This window comes from Rutidosis leptorrhynchoides, chromosome 11 (assembly GCF_046630445.1).
Source record: "Rutidosis leptorrhynchoides isolate AG116_Rl617_1_P2 chromosome 11, CSIRO_AGI_Rlap_v1, whole genome shotgun sequence".
NCBI classification, from domain to species: domain Eukaryota; kingdom Viridiplantae; phylum Streptophyta; class Magnoliopsida; order Asterales; family Asteraceae; genus Rutidosis; species Rutidosis leptorrhynchoides.
Window position 1 is genome coordinate 12,115,618 of NC_092343.1, and position 15,130 is coordinate 12,130,747.

The 15,130-nt window shown below is 35.2% G+C and overlaps 1 protein-coding gene across 8 annotated transcripts; it reads left to right on the plus strand.

Annotated features, from left to right (window-relative positions):
* Nucleotides 1–5,545: 5,545 nt before the first annotated feature.
* Nucleotides 5,546–13,652, plus strand: LOC139877877 (uncharacterized). 8 transcript variants are annotated; one of them, XM_071865273.1, is made up of 13 exons: nt 5,546–5,735; nt 5,825–5,925; nt 6,595–6,805; nt 6,929–7,010; nt 7,089–7,360; nt 7,496–7,713; nt 7,803–7,903; nt 8,536–10,974; nt 11,075–11,110; nt 12,672–12,743; nt 12,922–13,333; nt 13,430–13,484; nt 13,584–13,633. In XM_071865273.1, exons 1-5 carry the CDS (start codon nt 5,561–5,563, stop codon nt 7,192–7,194), a joined length of 675 nt encoding a protein of 224 aa, XP_071721374.1. In that variant the 5' UTR covers nt 5,546–5,560; the 3' UTR covers nt 7,195–7,360; nt 7,496–7,713; nt 7,803–7,903; nt 8,536–10,974; nt 11,075–11,110; nt 12,672–12,743; nt 12,922–13,333; nt 13,430–13,484; nt 13,584–13,633. The 8 variants fall into 8 exon arrangements, with proteins under 8 accessions (XP_071721374.1, XP_071721377.1, XP_071721376.1 ...); XM_071865276.1 differs by lacking the exon at nt 12,672–12,743 and having other exon boundaries at nt 12,922–13,085; nt 13,202–13,333; XM_071865275.1 differs by lacking the exon at nt 12,672–12,743 and having other exon boundaries at nt 8,536–10,714; nt 10,919–10,974.
* The last annotated feature ends 1,478 nt before the right edge of the window (nt 13,653–15,130 follow it).

The window sequence follows — 15,130 nt, forward strand, 5'->3', positions numbered from 1 at the left end:
TAAATCATGTCATAAACAAAACATTAAGGAGATCACTCACCAAGTTCTCCAAATATCCTGCCTTTCCTAACCCCAGCAAGCGAATCCAAAACTTCGTACTAAGGTAAATGAACTGATCACTTTAAAAGATGAACATGCAACGGGTCTCTTACTTGCTCTGTATAATTGTCGTGGGATCTTTTGCAGGGGGTGCATGCTTTCTCTGATCTCTCCATGCTCCAGTGGGTGGTGGTTTAAGATAACCTTGATCATTGATAAGTCTGTTAATCATGGCCCAGATTTCTTCTTCAGTAGCCCAGTCCTTTTCCTTCCTTTTTCTCTTAAAACACACCTTTACATCCTTACCACTTACATTCTTTGGTCCTTCTGTTTCAACAGGTGCAACGATATCAACTACCATAGCATCAGGTTGTCCATCAACAGCTTTCTGATCAACCATTTGCTCATCAACAAATTGCTCATCTGTATCTAGGTTGACCACATTCATGTTTTCCACTTTCTCAATGACATGTCTGGACAACTGTGCAAAACAGGAAATCTGGTTAGTAAAAAACACAGACGCACGGACGCAATAATAACCTTGCGTCCATATAGCGCAAGGACGCAAGACTAACTTTGCGTCCACTAAGCGCAAGGACGCAAGATTAACCTTGCGTCCACATCAGTGAAGCAAGAACAACAAATATTTATGATTTTTTTTATAAAAAAAACACAATTATAATATTATAATGCAACAATTTACCTTCTCAATTGGTTTTCTATATCCAGGTGAAGTAAACGGGGACCTTAATGCACTCGTGGGCCGTCTTTCTCTAATTCCACGTCGTATTTGCATCGGAGAAGGGTTGACAATCTCATTGTCAGAGAAAGATTTCTCATAATACGTATCGTCCTAAGCAAATAACAAATAAATAACATAAATTATATAAATTCAGATGAGAACAAATATTCAAATGCAAAAAATAAAAATAATTAATAAATTTTAATATACCGGATACTCTTGCTCTGGAAAAGGGTTTTCTTCGTATTCCGACAATTTCCTTTTACATTCACTTAATTCATTTTCAACTTTGTCCAACCGCTCTTTAAATTCTTTTTCACTTTTGTCTACCCGCTCGGTCAACAACGCTACCACACGATGTAATTCTTGTACCTCGGTATTTTGATGTGTTGGTGTCTGTGTCTGTGTCTGCTCTACAATTTCTGGAATTATTGGGGTTTCTTCTTGCTGGATCTCCTGTTCAACTAAAGTTCCAAGAAATAACGCGTCACTATCAATCCACCATTGACACTCCTTCTCTGTATCAGTGGGGAAGAGACCACATAGAGGTTTCTTGTTCTTGGGACAATCATCCTGCATAATCAAACACGACTTTATACACCAAGATAACAAAAAATACTTGGAACTTTTCTGGTCAAACAGACGCAAGGACGCAAACAAAGCTTTGCATCTCCAATGTAGCACGTACGCAAAGCCGCAAATACAACCTTGCGTCCAAGCTTAAGAAAGACACAAGGACGCAGGAATGGTCTTGCGTCCTTGCCATTTCCTCTCTATTTCAACAGTCAATTACCAATCAAGGGTAATTCCAAATATTAAATGCAACTGACCTGAATATCTAAGTGTTTAATGTAATCAGAGATTCCAAAAGTCTCCGCTGTTGTACACTTCCAAAAAAGAGCCCTCGGTACTCCATTCTTGTCCGTTTTTGTAGCAAAGGATTTAATGGTACGACGGTAAGCCTCGAGGATCCAAATCTACCAATCATTTGTTTTAACAATATCAATATATATATTATCTTTAAATAATAAAAGTATTTGAAATCAAACATGTAGTTACCTTAAATGCCCACATAAATCCCGCCAAAGTGTACGCCTTGCCGCTATCTAATTGGCTTTCTCGAACACCAAACCCTTCACTAACCACTTCGTAAGTCGGTTCCCATATACGAGACCCCCATGGGTACTTATTAACACTTGAAAAATCTTCAACTAAATATAAGAACTTCTTGTTCACCACATGGGCAGATTGTTTACCCATAAAAGCTCTCTCTACAACTAATATGATTGCTAGTCGAACCACATCATCGTCCGAAACACCAACCCGACTACTTTTTAGTAGCTTCTTTTCAATATCACCAATCAAAATGTTTGTGCTCTCTTTAATGGACGGAAATACACGTTGTCTAATTGGAGCCGTCTCCTTTTCATAATTTTTAGGGATGTAATGTGCCATGTCCGTACGGGTACCAAACAAAAACCCCGTTGCTAGATAAAATTCATGGCGACCAAATCTAATAGAAAAATTAGGCTTGAATCTAAACCATAAGTCATCTTGCTCCTCTGGGTACTTATCATCATCAATTCTTTCCGGCCGTAGAGTTTTACGTTGGAGCATTGCATGTACAAGTCCGGGATCGTTTCCCATGTATTCAAGATCTAACCATACACCAAAACATGTTTCTTTAAATATTTTTATTTGATTTTCGGTCATTACTTTCTTCACATCACCTATAATAGTTATTTTATTCTTCATCGTCAGTTTACCTTCAACCCACCCCTGTAAAATTAACAATAACAACATCAACATAATATACGCAAATACGCAAGATCGGTCTTGCGTCCTAAACTACAGGTACGCAAGATCGCAAATTTGGTCTTGCGACCATATATAAACCGGAACGCAAGGACGCAAAATGACCCTTGCGTCCTGGACAGTCAAGTTATTTTGACCAGCAACAAATTGTCGTTTCACCAAAAAACTATATAAAACATGAGATAATATACCCCATTATTAAAAAAAAGCAAGAATACGGTTAAATAATGATGATTATCATAGAGACATTTCATCGAACAGTTGGTGTGCACATTTTCACATTTATATATGAACATATGAAATTGATATACAACTCCCATATAACTAACATATATAGTGAAAGAAGAACTAACCTGAGGATTTGCCATTGTTATTAGGTTGATTTCTTGATTTCTTTCGTAGTTAAAATGAAGCAGACGAAGACGATGGTGACGTAGTTGGTGACGTAGGCGCTGGTACGTGGTGGTTGTGGTGAATACGATGGATGAACTGGTGGTAGTGCAGGTGGTGATGGTGGTTACGATCTACTGTTCGAACGAGAGAGGAGATGATGGAGGTTTGCGTATTTGCGTTTGGATAGGTTTCACGTAATTTGCTTCTCTGCGTCTGGGTAAGTGTGTGTGTGTCAAGTGAATGTTATTATCAGGTTTATAACCTAATAATAACAAACGCAAGACGCAAAGACGCAAGAACGCCAGAGCCTTAAAATTTGCGTCTTGCGTCCAGTCGCAAGGTTTGATTTGCGTCTTTGCGTATGGTATGATTAATATTGTTTTGTTGCTGCTGTTTGAGTTTTTTTATTTGTTTAACTTCTGTTAATGTATATGTCCATCTATAAAAGTTTTTGGTACTCAATTAAATTTGAGTTTTTTTTATTTGTTACTGCTTAAGTGTAAGTTTATAAAAGTTATTGACCAAATTACTCCAGTCGTCCTTGAACTTGTACTGAAATTAAAATGACCAATAAAACAGATAGGCTAAAATTAAAATACCATTTCATTAACCATAATGACCTACTACAAACACACAAACTAAGTAGTACAAAAGGCCCTACGACATACTTTATTACATGATCAACCAAGATTAATTAAATTGGAGCAGCATACATAATCTGAGCATTCAACACCTCTCGATCAGAAGGATACACCAACTCGTCTTCATCAGCAAAGAAGTTGTTCAACAACATGCCATACGGCAATCCACTCGCACCAGCTGCAGACAATCCTGCCATCCGATTAGCAACCACATATGCCAGATTAATTGGGATTTGTTAGAGCAAACACATCAAAATCAAAACTTCAGTTATAGATAGCTCCACATCAGCATCATCTCGAAACATGACATTTTTCTTGATGACATTCATCATCTGTTGATACTGGTCCTGAATATCTTCCTCCCTGATAATGACAGGACCACTGTTTGGCATGTAAAAACCAGGTTTACATAGTCCCGAAACAAACCCAGAAGCGGAGAATGAATTTCCTGTAGCTGACCTCCTCGGGGCCTTTTTCACATCCTTGCTAAGACTGAAAAACTTGAAATCTCCATCTGGAATATCCAGAATCTCACCAAACTCCTCCAACGTCCAATCGTAGGAATAACCAAACATGTTCACGTGAACACATTTCAGTTTACGTGGATCAAACACATAGTTAGCATAGAATTCCCTAACAAGTATGGGATAGTACTCATTAACTTGACGATATAGAAAAGCTCCAACATCTATTCCCCGCCAGTACGCGAAAAAACCACCTTGAGCAACAACGTTAATACCAGGAAGAATGGGACGGTCGGCTAATAGTCGTCGTCTTTTAGCAACTTGTTGTGATGACTCTCCTTGTGATGGTCGGTGTGAAGCTCTAGCTCTTCTGTCCATGGATATTAACTGAGATTAACTGTAAATAACAAACTAATTAAAAATAATTATCATACAAACAAATAATAAATACTATAATTAGTGAAGAAAAATGCTTAAATTAGTACCTTAAAGTGCTTTTAATCAATGAATTGCACAAGGATGGAATTTTTATGAGACTGTGCAATAACATGTTCCAGGAAATAGGGTAAAATCTTATCCGACAAAAATCTAAGAAATCTCACTAAATCTTATCTGAAAATCCAACATCTGATCAGATAAAGTCGCAAGTTCGCAAGACGCAAGGACGCAAGCTTGCGCCTTGCGAGGGCAACTCGCAAGGCACCTTGCGTCTTGCGAGGGCAACCTGGCAATATATTTTTTTTTTTTGGGCTCCAGCGCAAGAAACTTGCTGGGAATGGTCATTTTGGCTATAATCCCTGTAGTGGTGTTATTATTAACTCACGTTTATATTAGCCGATTTTTAAGTGTTCACGCTTGCTGTCAATTATTTTTGTTATTGACAATTTAAAAGGTTACAAAACAAATGTCCCCTACCTACAAATAAGACAAAAACAAATAAATCATAATATGAAGATTAAGAAATAACATAACTTTTTCCCCCTATTTGAAATGCCTTTCGGTGATTTGTCTAGATGAGGGTCCATATAATTGGCCTACTAATGCAACATAAATAAATAAATAAATATGAATGGACCAGTGCTACAAAATGTTTTTTTAGTGAAAACAATCAGGACGAAGCTTAAGGACACAACGAGGATAATGCTCATCAAAAGGCATTGCAGACGGTGTCTTCAAGGACAAACCAAGAGCAAGATTCACCACGAGGCCCGTTATCAATCCTCTAAAAAGAAACACAATTTTCTGATTCACTATAGTTTGTACAAGAAAAATAAAATAAATAAATAAACATATTAGTTATAGACTAAAATTACTAATTCTATAAGTTAGGGGGCTGTATTCATACTTATACAATAGTTAAAAGGCCTGTTTTGTAAATTTCCCAAAAATATTCTAGAGCTGTTACGGTGTACTCATTTTACCTTGAACAGTTCATATCACAAACACACACAAAAACTGAAAATAAAATGGAAATCGATCAAAACAAAACCATATGGAATTCAAACGATACAGATTCGGATTCAATAGTTTCAGCCACAGTTGGCCGTGTAATGACAACAGTGCTCACCGCTAGACCTACAAAGCTAATTGACTCAATTTCGCGCCTTCAATCATCCCCAAACCCTAATAATCAGCTAACTCGTAAGTTATTATATCTATATACAAAATACAGAAGCTATAACTGTTACGTGTTTATGATTATGTGTGAATATGTATTTTATTTTGTGTAGTTTCATTAGAGATTTCGTTACGCATACTTCACAAGTTTGTTAGAGATGGAGCTGAAACTGAACAGCCAGTTGATGAGATTTTGATTCCTATCATTGAACATGTACGTGTAATCATTCTCACTTCTATTTTGTAAAGTATTCAACGGTCAATTTGAAGTATAAAAATGTAAAACCTAATTTAAGTATATAGAAATTAAGACCAGTAATAGTAAACCACTAGTATCTATTCAATTGATTTAGGTTGTATGTATATATCGGTATCGGTTAGGTTGTAGACATGAGTATTGGAATTACATAATTTTCATAGAGTTTCATCCAAGGATTACACAGCATGACTTTATAAAGTGAAAATGTATCTCAAATTTCAGTGAAGCCTAAAACAGCTGAGAATAAGTTAATGATGATGATTTCTGTTCTGTTGAGAGTTGGCTTTTACTTAGTTTCGTATCAAATTTGAATGAGTATTTTCGGTGAATTCAGGCGAAATGTATGACTAGGATTGATGTTTTTGTGACATCTAGATAGTGACAACGGGCGCTTTGAAGGTCCACCTCAGTAATTTTCTCAATTTGAATAAAGCATTAGATTGACTATGTGAAGTCAAATGTATCTCAATATGAAGTAAAATCCAACTCAACTAAACATACTTAATATCAGACTGCATGACTCAACTCTATACATATGAAAATCATATAGTTTCAATTTCCACATATTTTACAGTCAGTATATTTAAATCATTTTAGAGGTTAATGTTGTTCTGTTGTTTCTAGTCATTGAGAAGTAAGGATTTGAAATACAAGAACCAGGAGATGATTCTACTCAATTGGCTATTTCAAGACGAGGTTCTTTTTGAAGTGTTAATAAAGAACTTTTGTGATATTTTACTGATGAAGGAGGACCATCATGTTGCTTTGGGCTGGTGTATTCTTGCACGCAGGCTCATAGATTATGATGTCACCATGAGTCAGCTTTCAGTAACCGGTAATATTTCAAGACCTTGCCTCTAAATCATACTTTAATGTAATCTATGTCTGATAGTTAGTTTTGTTTTTATATTGATTATTGAACACCAATATAAATTAAAGTATTTTTTTTATGTTGCAGGGTTAAAAGAAAGGTACTCTGGGTTCTTGCAGCAACTTTGCATATGCAGCGATCATCTGCTGTCTTTAATAAAAAGAGGGAGGTATACACATACGTTCTTTTTTAGTGCATACTTAGAACTGTCCTTTTATAGTGCAGTAGTTGATATTTGCATTTGTAGTACTTTGCAGGGTGGGTTTGAGTTACCTACTCGTCTTTCTGTTGCTGCTGCTGATTGTATTATAGCTCTTAGCGTAGCATTGACAAAAAAAGGAGGTCGTTTCTGATAATTCAAAGAATATGAAAATATCATTTAGACCAAATGCTGTTGATGGCCAGAAAAAAGTGAAGCCAATTTGTTCATTTTCTGAATTCACAAAGGATATTGAAATGAGCTTGTTGCTTTGGAATCTTCTAGATCACCTCATTTTACTTGTGCAGAGACTCATTGCTGTATGCCCTCAACTTGTTATCTGTACCTATTAATTGTTTTAATTTCTTAGTTACTGAATTGTTAAATGTTTTGTTTTTTTGCTTCCATTAAAAATTAAATAGCTAAAGATGTAAATATCCTCTTGTGATACATAGGATGCAAGTAAGATTATATATGCTAGTTTCAGCCACAGTTGGCCGTGTAATCGAACAAATCAAAACCGTATGGAATTCAAACGATACAGATTCGGATTCAATAGTTTCAGCCACAGTTGGCCGTGTAATGACAACACTGCTCACCGCTCGACCTACAAAGCTAATTGACTCAATTTCGCGCCTTCAATCATCCCCAAACCCTAATAATCAGCTCACTCGTAAGTTATTATATCTATATACAAAATACATAAGCTATAACTGTTACGTGTTTATGATTATGTGTGAATATGTATTTTATTTTGTGTAGTTTCATTAGAGAATTCGTTACGCATACTTCACAAGTTTGTTAGAGATGGAGCTGAAACTGAACATCCAGTTGATGAAATTATGATTCCTATGATTGAACATGTACGTGTAATCATTCTCACTTCTATTTTGTAAAGTATTCAACGGTCAACTTGAAGCACTAATGTAAAACCTAATTTAAGTATACAGAAATTGAAACTAGTAATAGTAAAGGTCTAGTATCTTTTCAATTGAATTAGGTTGTATGTATATATCGGTATCGGTTAGGTTGTAGACATGAGTATTGGAATTACATAATTTTGCATAGAGTTTCATGTAAGGATTACACAGCATGACTTTATAAAGTGAAAATGTATCTCAAATTTCAGTGAAGCCTAAAACAGGTGTGAATAAGTTAATGTTGGTGATTTCTGTTGAGAGTTACGTTTAACTTAGTTTCGCATCAAATTTGAATGACTAGAATTGATTTTCGGCGGGTACAGCGTTTGTGTAATTGATTTTAGGCAAAATATATAACTAGAATTGATATTTTGTGACGTCTGGATAGTGACAATGGGCGCTTTGACAGTCCATCTCAGTAAATATCTCAATTAGATATAAGCATTACATAGATTGACTATGTGAAGTCAAAATGCATCTCCTTATGAAGTAAAATCCAACTTAAATCATTTGACAGTCACTATATTTAAATCGTTTTGGAGGTTAATGTTGCTCTGTTGTTCTGTTGTTTCTAGTCATTAAGAAGTAAGGATTTGAAATACAAGAACCAGGAGATGATTATACTCAATTGGCTATTTCAAGACGAGGTTCTTTTTGAAGTGTTGATAAAAAACTTTTGTGATATTTTACCGAGGAAGGGGGACCATCATGTTGCTTTGGGTTGGTGTATACTTGCACGCAGGCTCATAGATTTTGAAGTTACCATGAGTCAACTTTCAGTAACCGTTCACCATGAAGATGCTGAAAGAACAACCTGGTGAGGTCTTAGCCCGATTCGAACTGGATGCAATTATAAATTGGTTAAAGCCTTATGAATTCGCAGTTAGATTTGTTAAATGTTTAGCGCAAGTCACAACTGCTCGAGTTGGGCATGAGAAAGCAGACAAAATAATTGAGGTTTGGGTCTCTGTAGATGGTAAGTTTGTTAACACTCGGTACTTCAAAACTTCTAACATTTATTATATTGGCTTAGTAAATGATAATGGAATTTGGGAAGCAAATTTGGGAAGCCAAGATTCAAAATCCTAACGATAAGTACTATCTTCGAGATGCTGTTGTCTCAGAAGATAGGCATCACATTTTGGAATATAATTGTCAGTATGGTTATGATAGAGCTCTTGATTACTCTCTAAATGGTCTACAGTACATCATCGACAAGCTTTCTTGTGTTAATAACACATCCAAAGAATCCCGAAAGTTTCTTTGTGCGATTGGTTTTATCTTTTCCGAATCGATTCGCAATGAATTGTTCGAGGTTGAATTTGAGAAGGTATTTAAAACGGGAGGATCCACCTTCTTTGAGCTTCCGAAGTGGATGACCGATGTGTTAGGTTTATGGAACGAAATCTCAGCATGGAGCAAAGACTAAACCGAAAGAAGTTTTGAGAAGAGAAAAAATAATGCAAGCAACTTCATTTGTGCTTATATTAAAGCTAGAGAGATCAGAGATTTAAATGTTTTCAAACTTGAATCTTTAAACTATAATAAGAGTAGAACTCTTTGAAGTATTCATTGGCACCAAGTTTAAAAACATTTGAATCTCTGATCTCTATAGCTTTAATACAAGTACAAATGAAGTTGCTTGTATTCTCTTTTCTATTCTCAAAACTTCTTCCGGTATAGTCTTTGCTCCATGCCGAGATGTCGTTCCATAAACCTAACACATCGGTTATCCACTTCGGAAGCTCAAAGAATGTGGATTCTTTCGTTTTAAAGACCACCTCAAATTCAGCCTCGAACCATTCATTGCGAATCGATTCGGAAAAGATAATACCAATCGCACAAAGAAACTTTCGGGATTCTTTGGATGTGTTATTAACACGAGAAAGCTTGTCGATGATGTAGTGTAGACTATTAAAGAGTAATCAAGAGCTCTATCATTACCATACTCACAATTATATTCCAAAATGTGATGCCTATCTTCCGAGACAACAGCATATCGAAGATAGTATTTATCATTAGGATTTTGAATCTTGATTTCCCAAATTCCATTATTATTTCCTAAGCCAATATAATAAATGTCAGAAGTTTTGAAGTACCAAGTACCAGGTGTGTTGACAAACTTACCATCTACAGAGACCCAAACCTCAATTATTTTGTCTGCTTTCTCATGCCAAACTCGAGCAATTGTGACTTGCGCTAAACATTTAACAAATCTAACTGCGAATTCATAAGGCTTTAACCAATTTATAGTTGCATGCAGTTCGAATTGGGCTAAGACCTCACCAGGTTGTTTTTTCAGCATCTTCATGGTGAACGGGTTTGTTCAAATTTTGGGGTTTATGCGATTTTTAGGGTTTGTGCAATTTCGTCAGAGATTTTTATAGTCAACGATATTTTTTTTTTATTTCTGATTGATAAACAATCCTTTTGCTATTTTTTTTAAACACCCGATGTAAAAAAACTAAACCATTTTTTATTTTATAATTGATTTGAATTTGAAATTGGAAATAATTATTTGAAAACACAGTATTTTAGGGATGGTGTGTATTTAAAATTGATTAATTACCTAATCTTTTTAGTGGATGATTAATGATCGTTGGATTAAGGGTTATTGTAACGTAGTTTTACTGTAATTATTCTAGTTTGTTTTATTTCTTTACATTCACCTGCAACTACTACTACATTACTCAACTTGCTCACATATCAGAATCAGAAACCCGAGGTTATATCCTTGTTGCTAGATTGTTTAAGGTAAACATTTCGATTTATGTCATTTTTTTATGCTTGACTCTGCCTTTCTTGAAGATGAATGAAGTTCAAAAAAAGATAAAGATAACAATCTAGTGGAGCATAGAACACTTCATTTTTTTTTCTTTCTCTTTTTAGTATTTCAGATGTAACTATACTTATATTTGTGCTTACAGTTTTTATTTTTCATTTCCTTTTACATAACAGTAATCTCAATGCCAGCTCAGATCATCAGAACACTGCATCAAACTACAGTTTGGAAGGTATGCTGTAATCTATGATTATATATAATAAATTAATTTAAATATAATCATATTGGATGATAAAATTATTAGATTCTTTTGCATATAATGTATTTGGCAGGGTTAAAGGGGGATGCTGATCATGTTCATAGTATAGGTTCGTGATTATGTTCATAGTTTGTGTAGTCGAGTTGTAGGAGGCATCCTAATATGCGATGGAATATTTGTTGCATAATATATATATATATATATATATATATATATATATATATATATATATATATATATATATATATATATATATATATATATATATATATATATATATATATATAGTGGTAGGATCAAGAGGGAAGTAACCATTCGGGGGGAAGCGGGGGAAGCAAAAACTTTTTTTTTTTTTCGTTTTTTGAAAAAACTTTGTTCACGAACATTATAGATGAGATGAAAATATGAACATTTAGTAGAGACACTTTGTGATAAATGTTTTTATTTTGGCGGGAAAACGCTCGAAGAAGTAATATATAACAATTATCGTGTTTTTCGAGCGTATTTTGAGGTTTTAGCTATTGGGGTTTAGATATTAGGGTTTAGATATTAGGGTTTATAGGGTTTAGATATTAGGGTTTAGAAATTTAGGGTTTAGATTTAGGATTTAGATCGAGTTTTTAACACGAACGGTTTAGGGTTTAGGGTTTAGGGTTTGGTGTTTTGGGTTTATGGAATAAACCCAAAACACCAAACCCTAAACCCTAAACTCTAAATCGGGCTAAATTTTACTTCACAAAACATTAAAAAAAAGCGTTCATATTCTTCACGAACAATATTATCTTGAATGTTATTTTTGTCGATCGTTTTCCCGCCTAAATAATAACGTTCATCACGAAGTGTCTCTTCTAAATGTTCATATTTTTGTGTGATCTTGATGCTGGAAAAAAAAATTCAAAAAAAAAGGAAAAAAAAAAAATTTGCTTCCCCCCGCTTCCCCCCAATTGGTTACTTCCCCATTGATCCTGCCCCTATATATATATATATATATATATATATATATATAGAGAGAGAGAGAGAGAGAGATTTAATCAAGAGGGAAGCACTTTTTTGGGGGGAAGTAATTTTTTCCCCTTTTTTTCGAATTTTTTTTTCAGGCATCAAGATCACATGAAAATATGAATATTTAAAAAAGACACTTTGTGATGAATCTTATTATTTTGGCGGTAAAACGCTCGAAGAAAAAAATGAAAACATTGAATGTTTTGATTCTGAGTTTTTTTTAAGGGGTTAGAAATCAGGGTTTAGAAATTAGGGGGTTAAAAATTAGGGTTTAGCTATTAGGGTTTAGAAATTAGGGTTTTGGGTTTAGAAATTAGGGTTTAGAAATTAGGGTTTAGATTGAATATTTTAACACGAACGGTTTGGAGTTTAGGGTTTTGGGTCGAGGGTTTACGTAGTAAACCCGAAAACAAAACGATGCAAATAAACTCAGCAGCATAACATTCAATGCATTGAATGTTTTTATTTTTTTCTTCGAGCGTTTTCCCGCCAAAATAATGACATTCATCACAAATTGTCTTTTTTAAATATTCATATTTTCATCTAATCTATAATGTTCGTGAACAAAGTTTTTTCATAAAACGGATAAAAAAAGAAATTGCTTCCCCCGTCCGCTCAAAAAAGTGCTTCCCTCTTGATTATGACCCGATATATAAATATATATATAGAGTTGCTTGGCTTTTCAAAAAAAGGGGGATGTTGATCATGTTTTGAAGTTGATACCAGAATGGGCAAAATCTGTAAGCTTAGATGTCGAGATTCTTTAAACTTTCCACATTTTCCTCTCTTAATGTTGTTATTATTTTAATTTTTGTTTTACAGCTGAATGTTTGTAGTGCTTGATGGTAACAAATTCTGCATAATGTTCATCTAATGCCTTATCAGTTCATATATTATTTTGTTTATGATTTATTTCAGGTCAAGAATTGGCAATTATTGATCGTGCCATTGGTAGACAAGATGTTTTCTGAACCATCAAACCCGGTTATTGTCAAGTTTTTAAGTTATGTAAGCGATCATTTAGGAAGGGAAACTGATATAGTCTTCCAGCAAATTCTGTTACACACAGAATCAGAAGCAGAGTAAGCATACGCCTTTATTTTCTATTTAAGTATTCAAATTTTGAAGTATATTTGAATATGTTTTAGGTACGTTTTTGTTTGATAGCTGTAAACCTTAGTATACCTGTTACACACAGAGAATGATGTAAAATTGCGGATTTCTTTATTTGACCGCCTTTGCCCATTACTTATTATAAGGCTTCTTCCGTTGAGTGTTTTCAATAACCTAGAATCTTCTCATGTTTATGGTGATCTTCTTAGTGTAAATAGTAAGCATTTCTTCTTTATTTTCCATTTGTGTTTTTTTTTTGTTTACAATGTGTGTGAAATGCTCTACTTATGTTAATGTACAAAATGTTCTGCAGATCATATTTATGAAATCAGTGATTCACGGTGTATTGCAGCTCTTCTTTTCAAAAGGTTTTGCTTTAAGCTTGACTGTCATCTTGGTTTTTCAACATGAATTGAGAATCTTGATATAATAATTGTCATTGTTTCAAAAAACATGTGTATCGGCAGGGACATGTTAGCCCTGTGTTGACTTTGTCAACCCATCCAGCGGTTCCCGGTAGCCCACTGGAGCCTGGCGAAACACCATCACCCATTTCCCCACAGCATGCCAGACCCGATAAACGAACCTGCATTGTCATTGTTTCAATCTTCGCATGCGTGGAATCAAGGGATCATTTGGGCCCGGTAAGAATGTGTAACAACCCAAACCAATAACCAACCGAACACGCGAAACAAATTTTTTTTATTTTTATTTTTTTTATAACAGTAGAGTGCGCCACGCGCACCACCTCAGGGTCCGCGGCGCGCACAGGCCCCTATCAGTTCTGTCCGGTTTTGCAAATTTTCAAATAAAGATCTCCCACTTCCCAGCATAATTAGACGAAACGCTTTTCACAACATGTTATAATAGTTAAAACTCACACGATTCAATAATAAAATGAGTTTTACAAAACGGGGCCCACAACGGCCGTTTTACGAGTTTCGTTCAAAAACATACGAGTTCGACCATAAGAGTTTAATTTTCCAAACGACACTATGAGCATGGTGTTTGGGGGTTAAACTACCCAAGTCTCGGTCAAACTTCAAAAGCTATCACGTCCCAAAAGCGTCCCCTAAACAACAAGCGGGATCTCTAATCCAACCGAATGCCCTTACCCTTGTCAACGCCGGAGCCTATAAAAAGATAAACAACGAGAGGGTAAGCAAAGCTTAGTGAATGCAATAATTATACCCATATATATATAATATACCTACTTGCAATCACTTACACATATACCGCATACACATTAGCAATACAATTAGCATACCATCTCAAGTACAAAGCTAATAATCTCCAACAAACCGCTACTAGCGTAATCAATAACATATAATCGACATAATATAATATGCTACAAAACAATATACAATCATGGTTAACCAGTCTCGCGTCATGGTGCTACCGGCTCTTTGGTTCACACCATACGCATTTGTCATAACGCTACCGGCTCTTTGGTTCACATCACAACTTGAGTCATACTCACGCTAGAGTGCTACCGGCTCTTTGGTTTACATCACAACTCGAGTCATACTCACGCTAGAGTGCTACCGGCTCTTTGGTTCACACTCTAACAACGCTAAGGTGCTACCGGCTCTTTGGTTCACACCCTAACAAATCGTGCTATAGTGCTACCGGCTCTTTGGTTCACACTATAACACACGTACTATGAAGCTACCAGCTCTTTGGTTCACATCATAGCACGATCGCACATACTATGGCACTACCGGCTCTTTGGTTCATACCATAGCATACAAATAAATACATTACATACACATGCATATAATCATTCCACTCACCTTTAACGATTTGGTGACGGTTTTATACTTCCGCAAGCTTCAAAGCAAAGTACCTAATATAATAAGTACTTCAATCAACAAATAAAACTAATTGGACTAAATACCAACAATTTCACTTATGTGCATTTAATGACTTAAATGCATTAAATGCCCCATTTTCACCAAAACCGCCCTTTAAGGGTCAAGACCATCATTAATCACTTAAAAGCTAGTGATTAAGG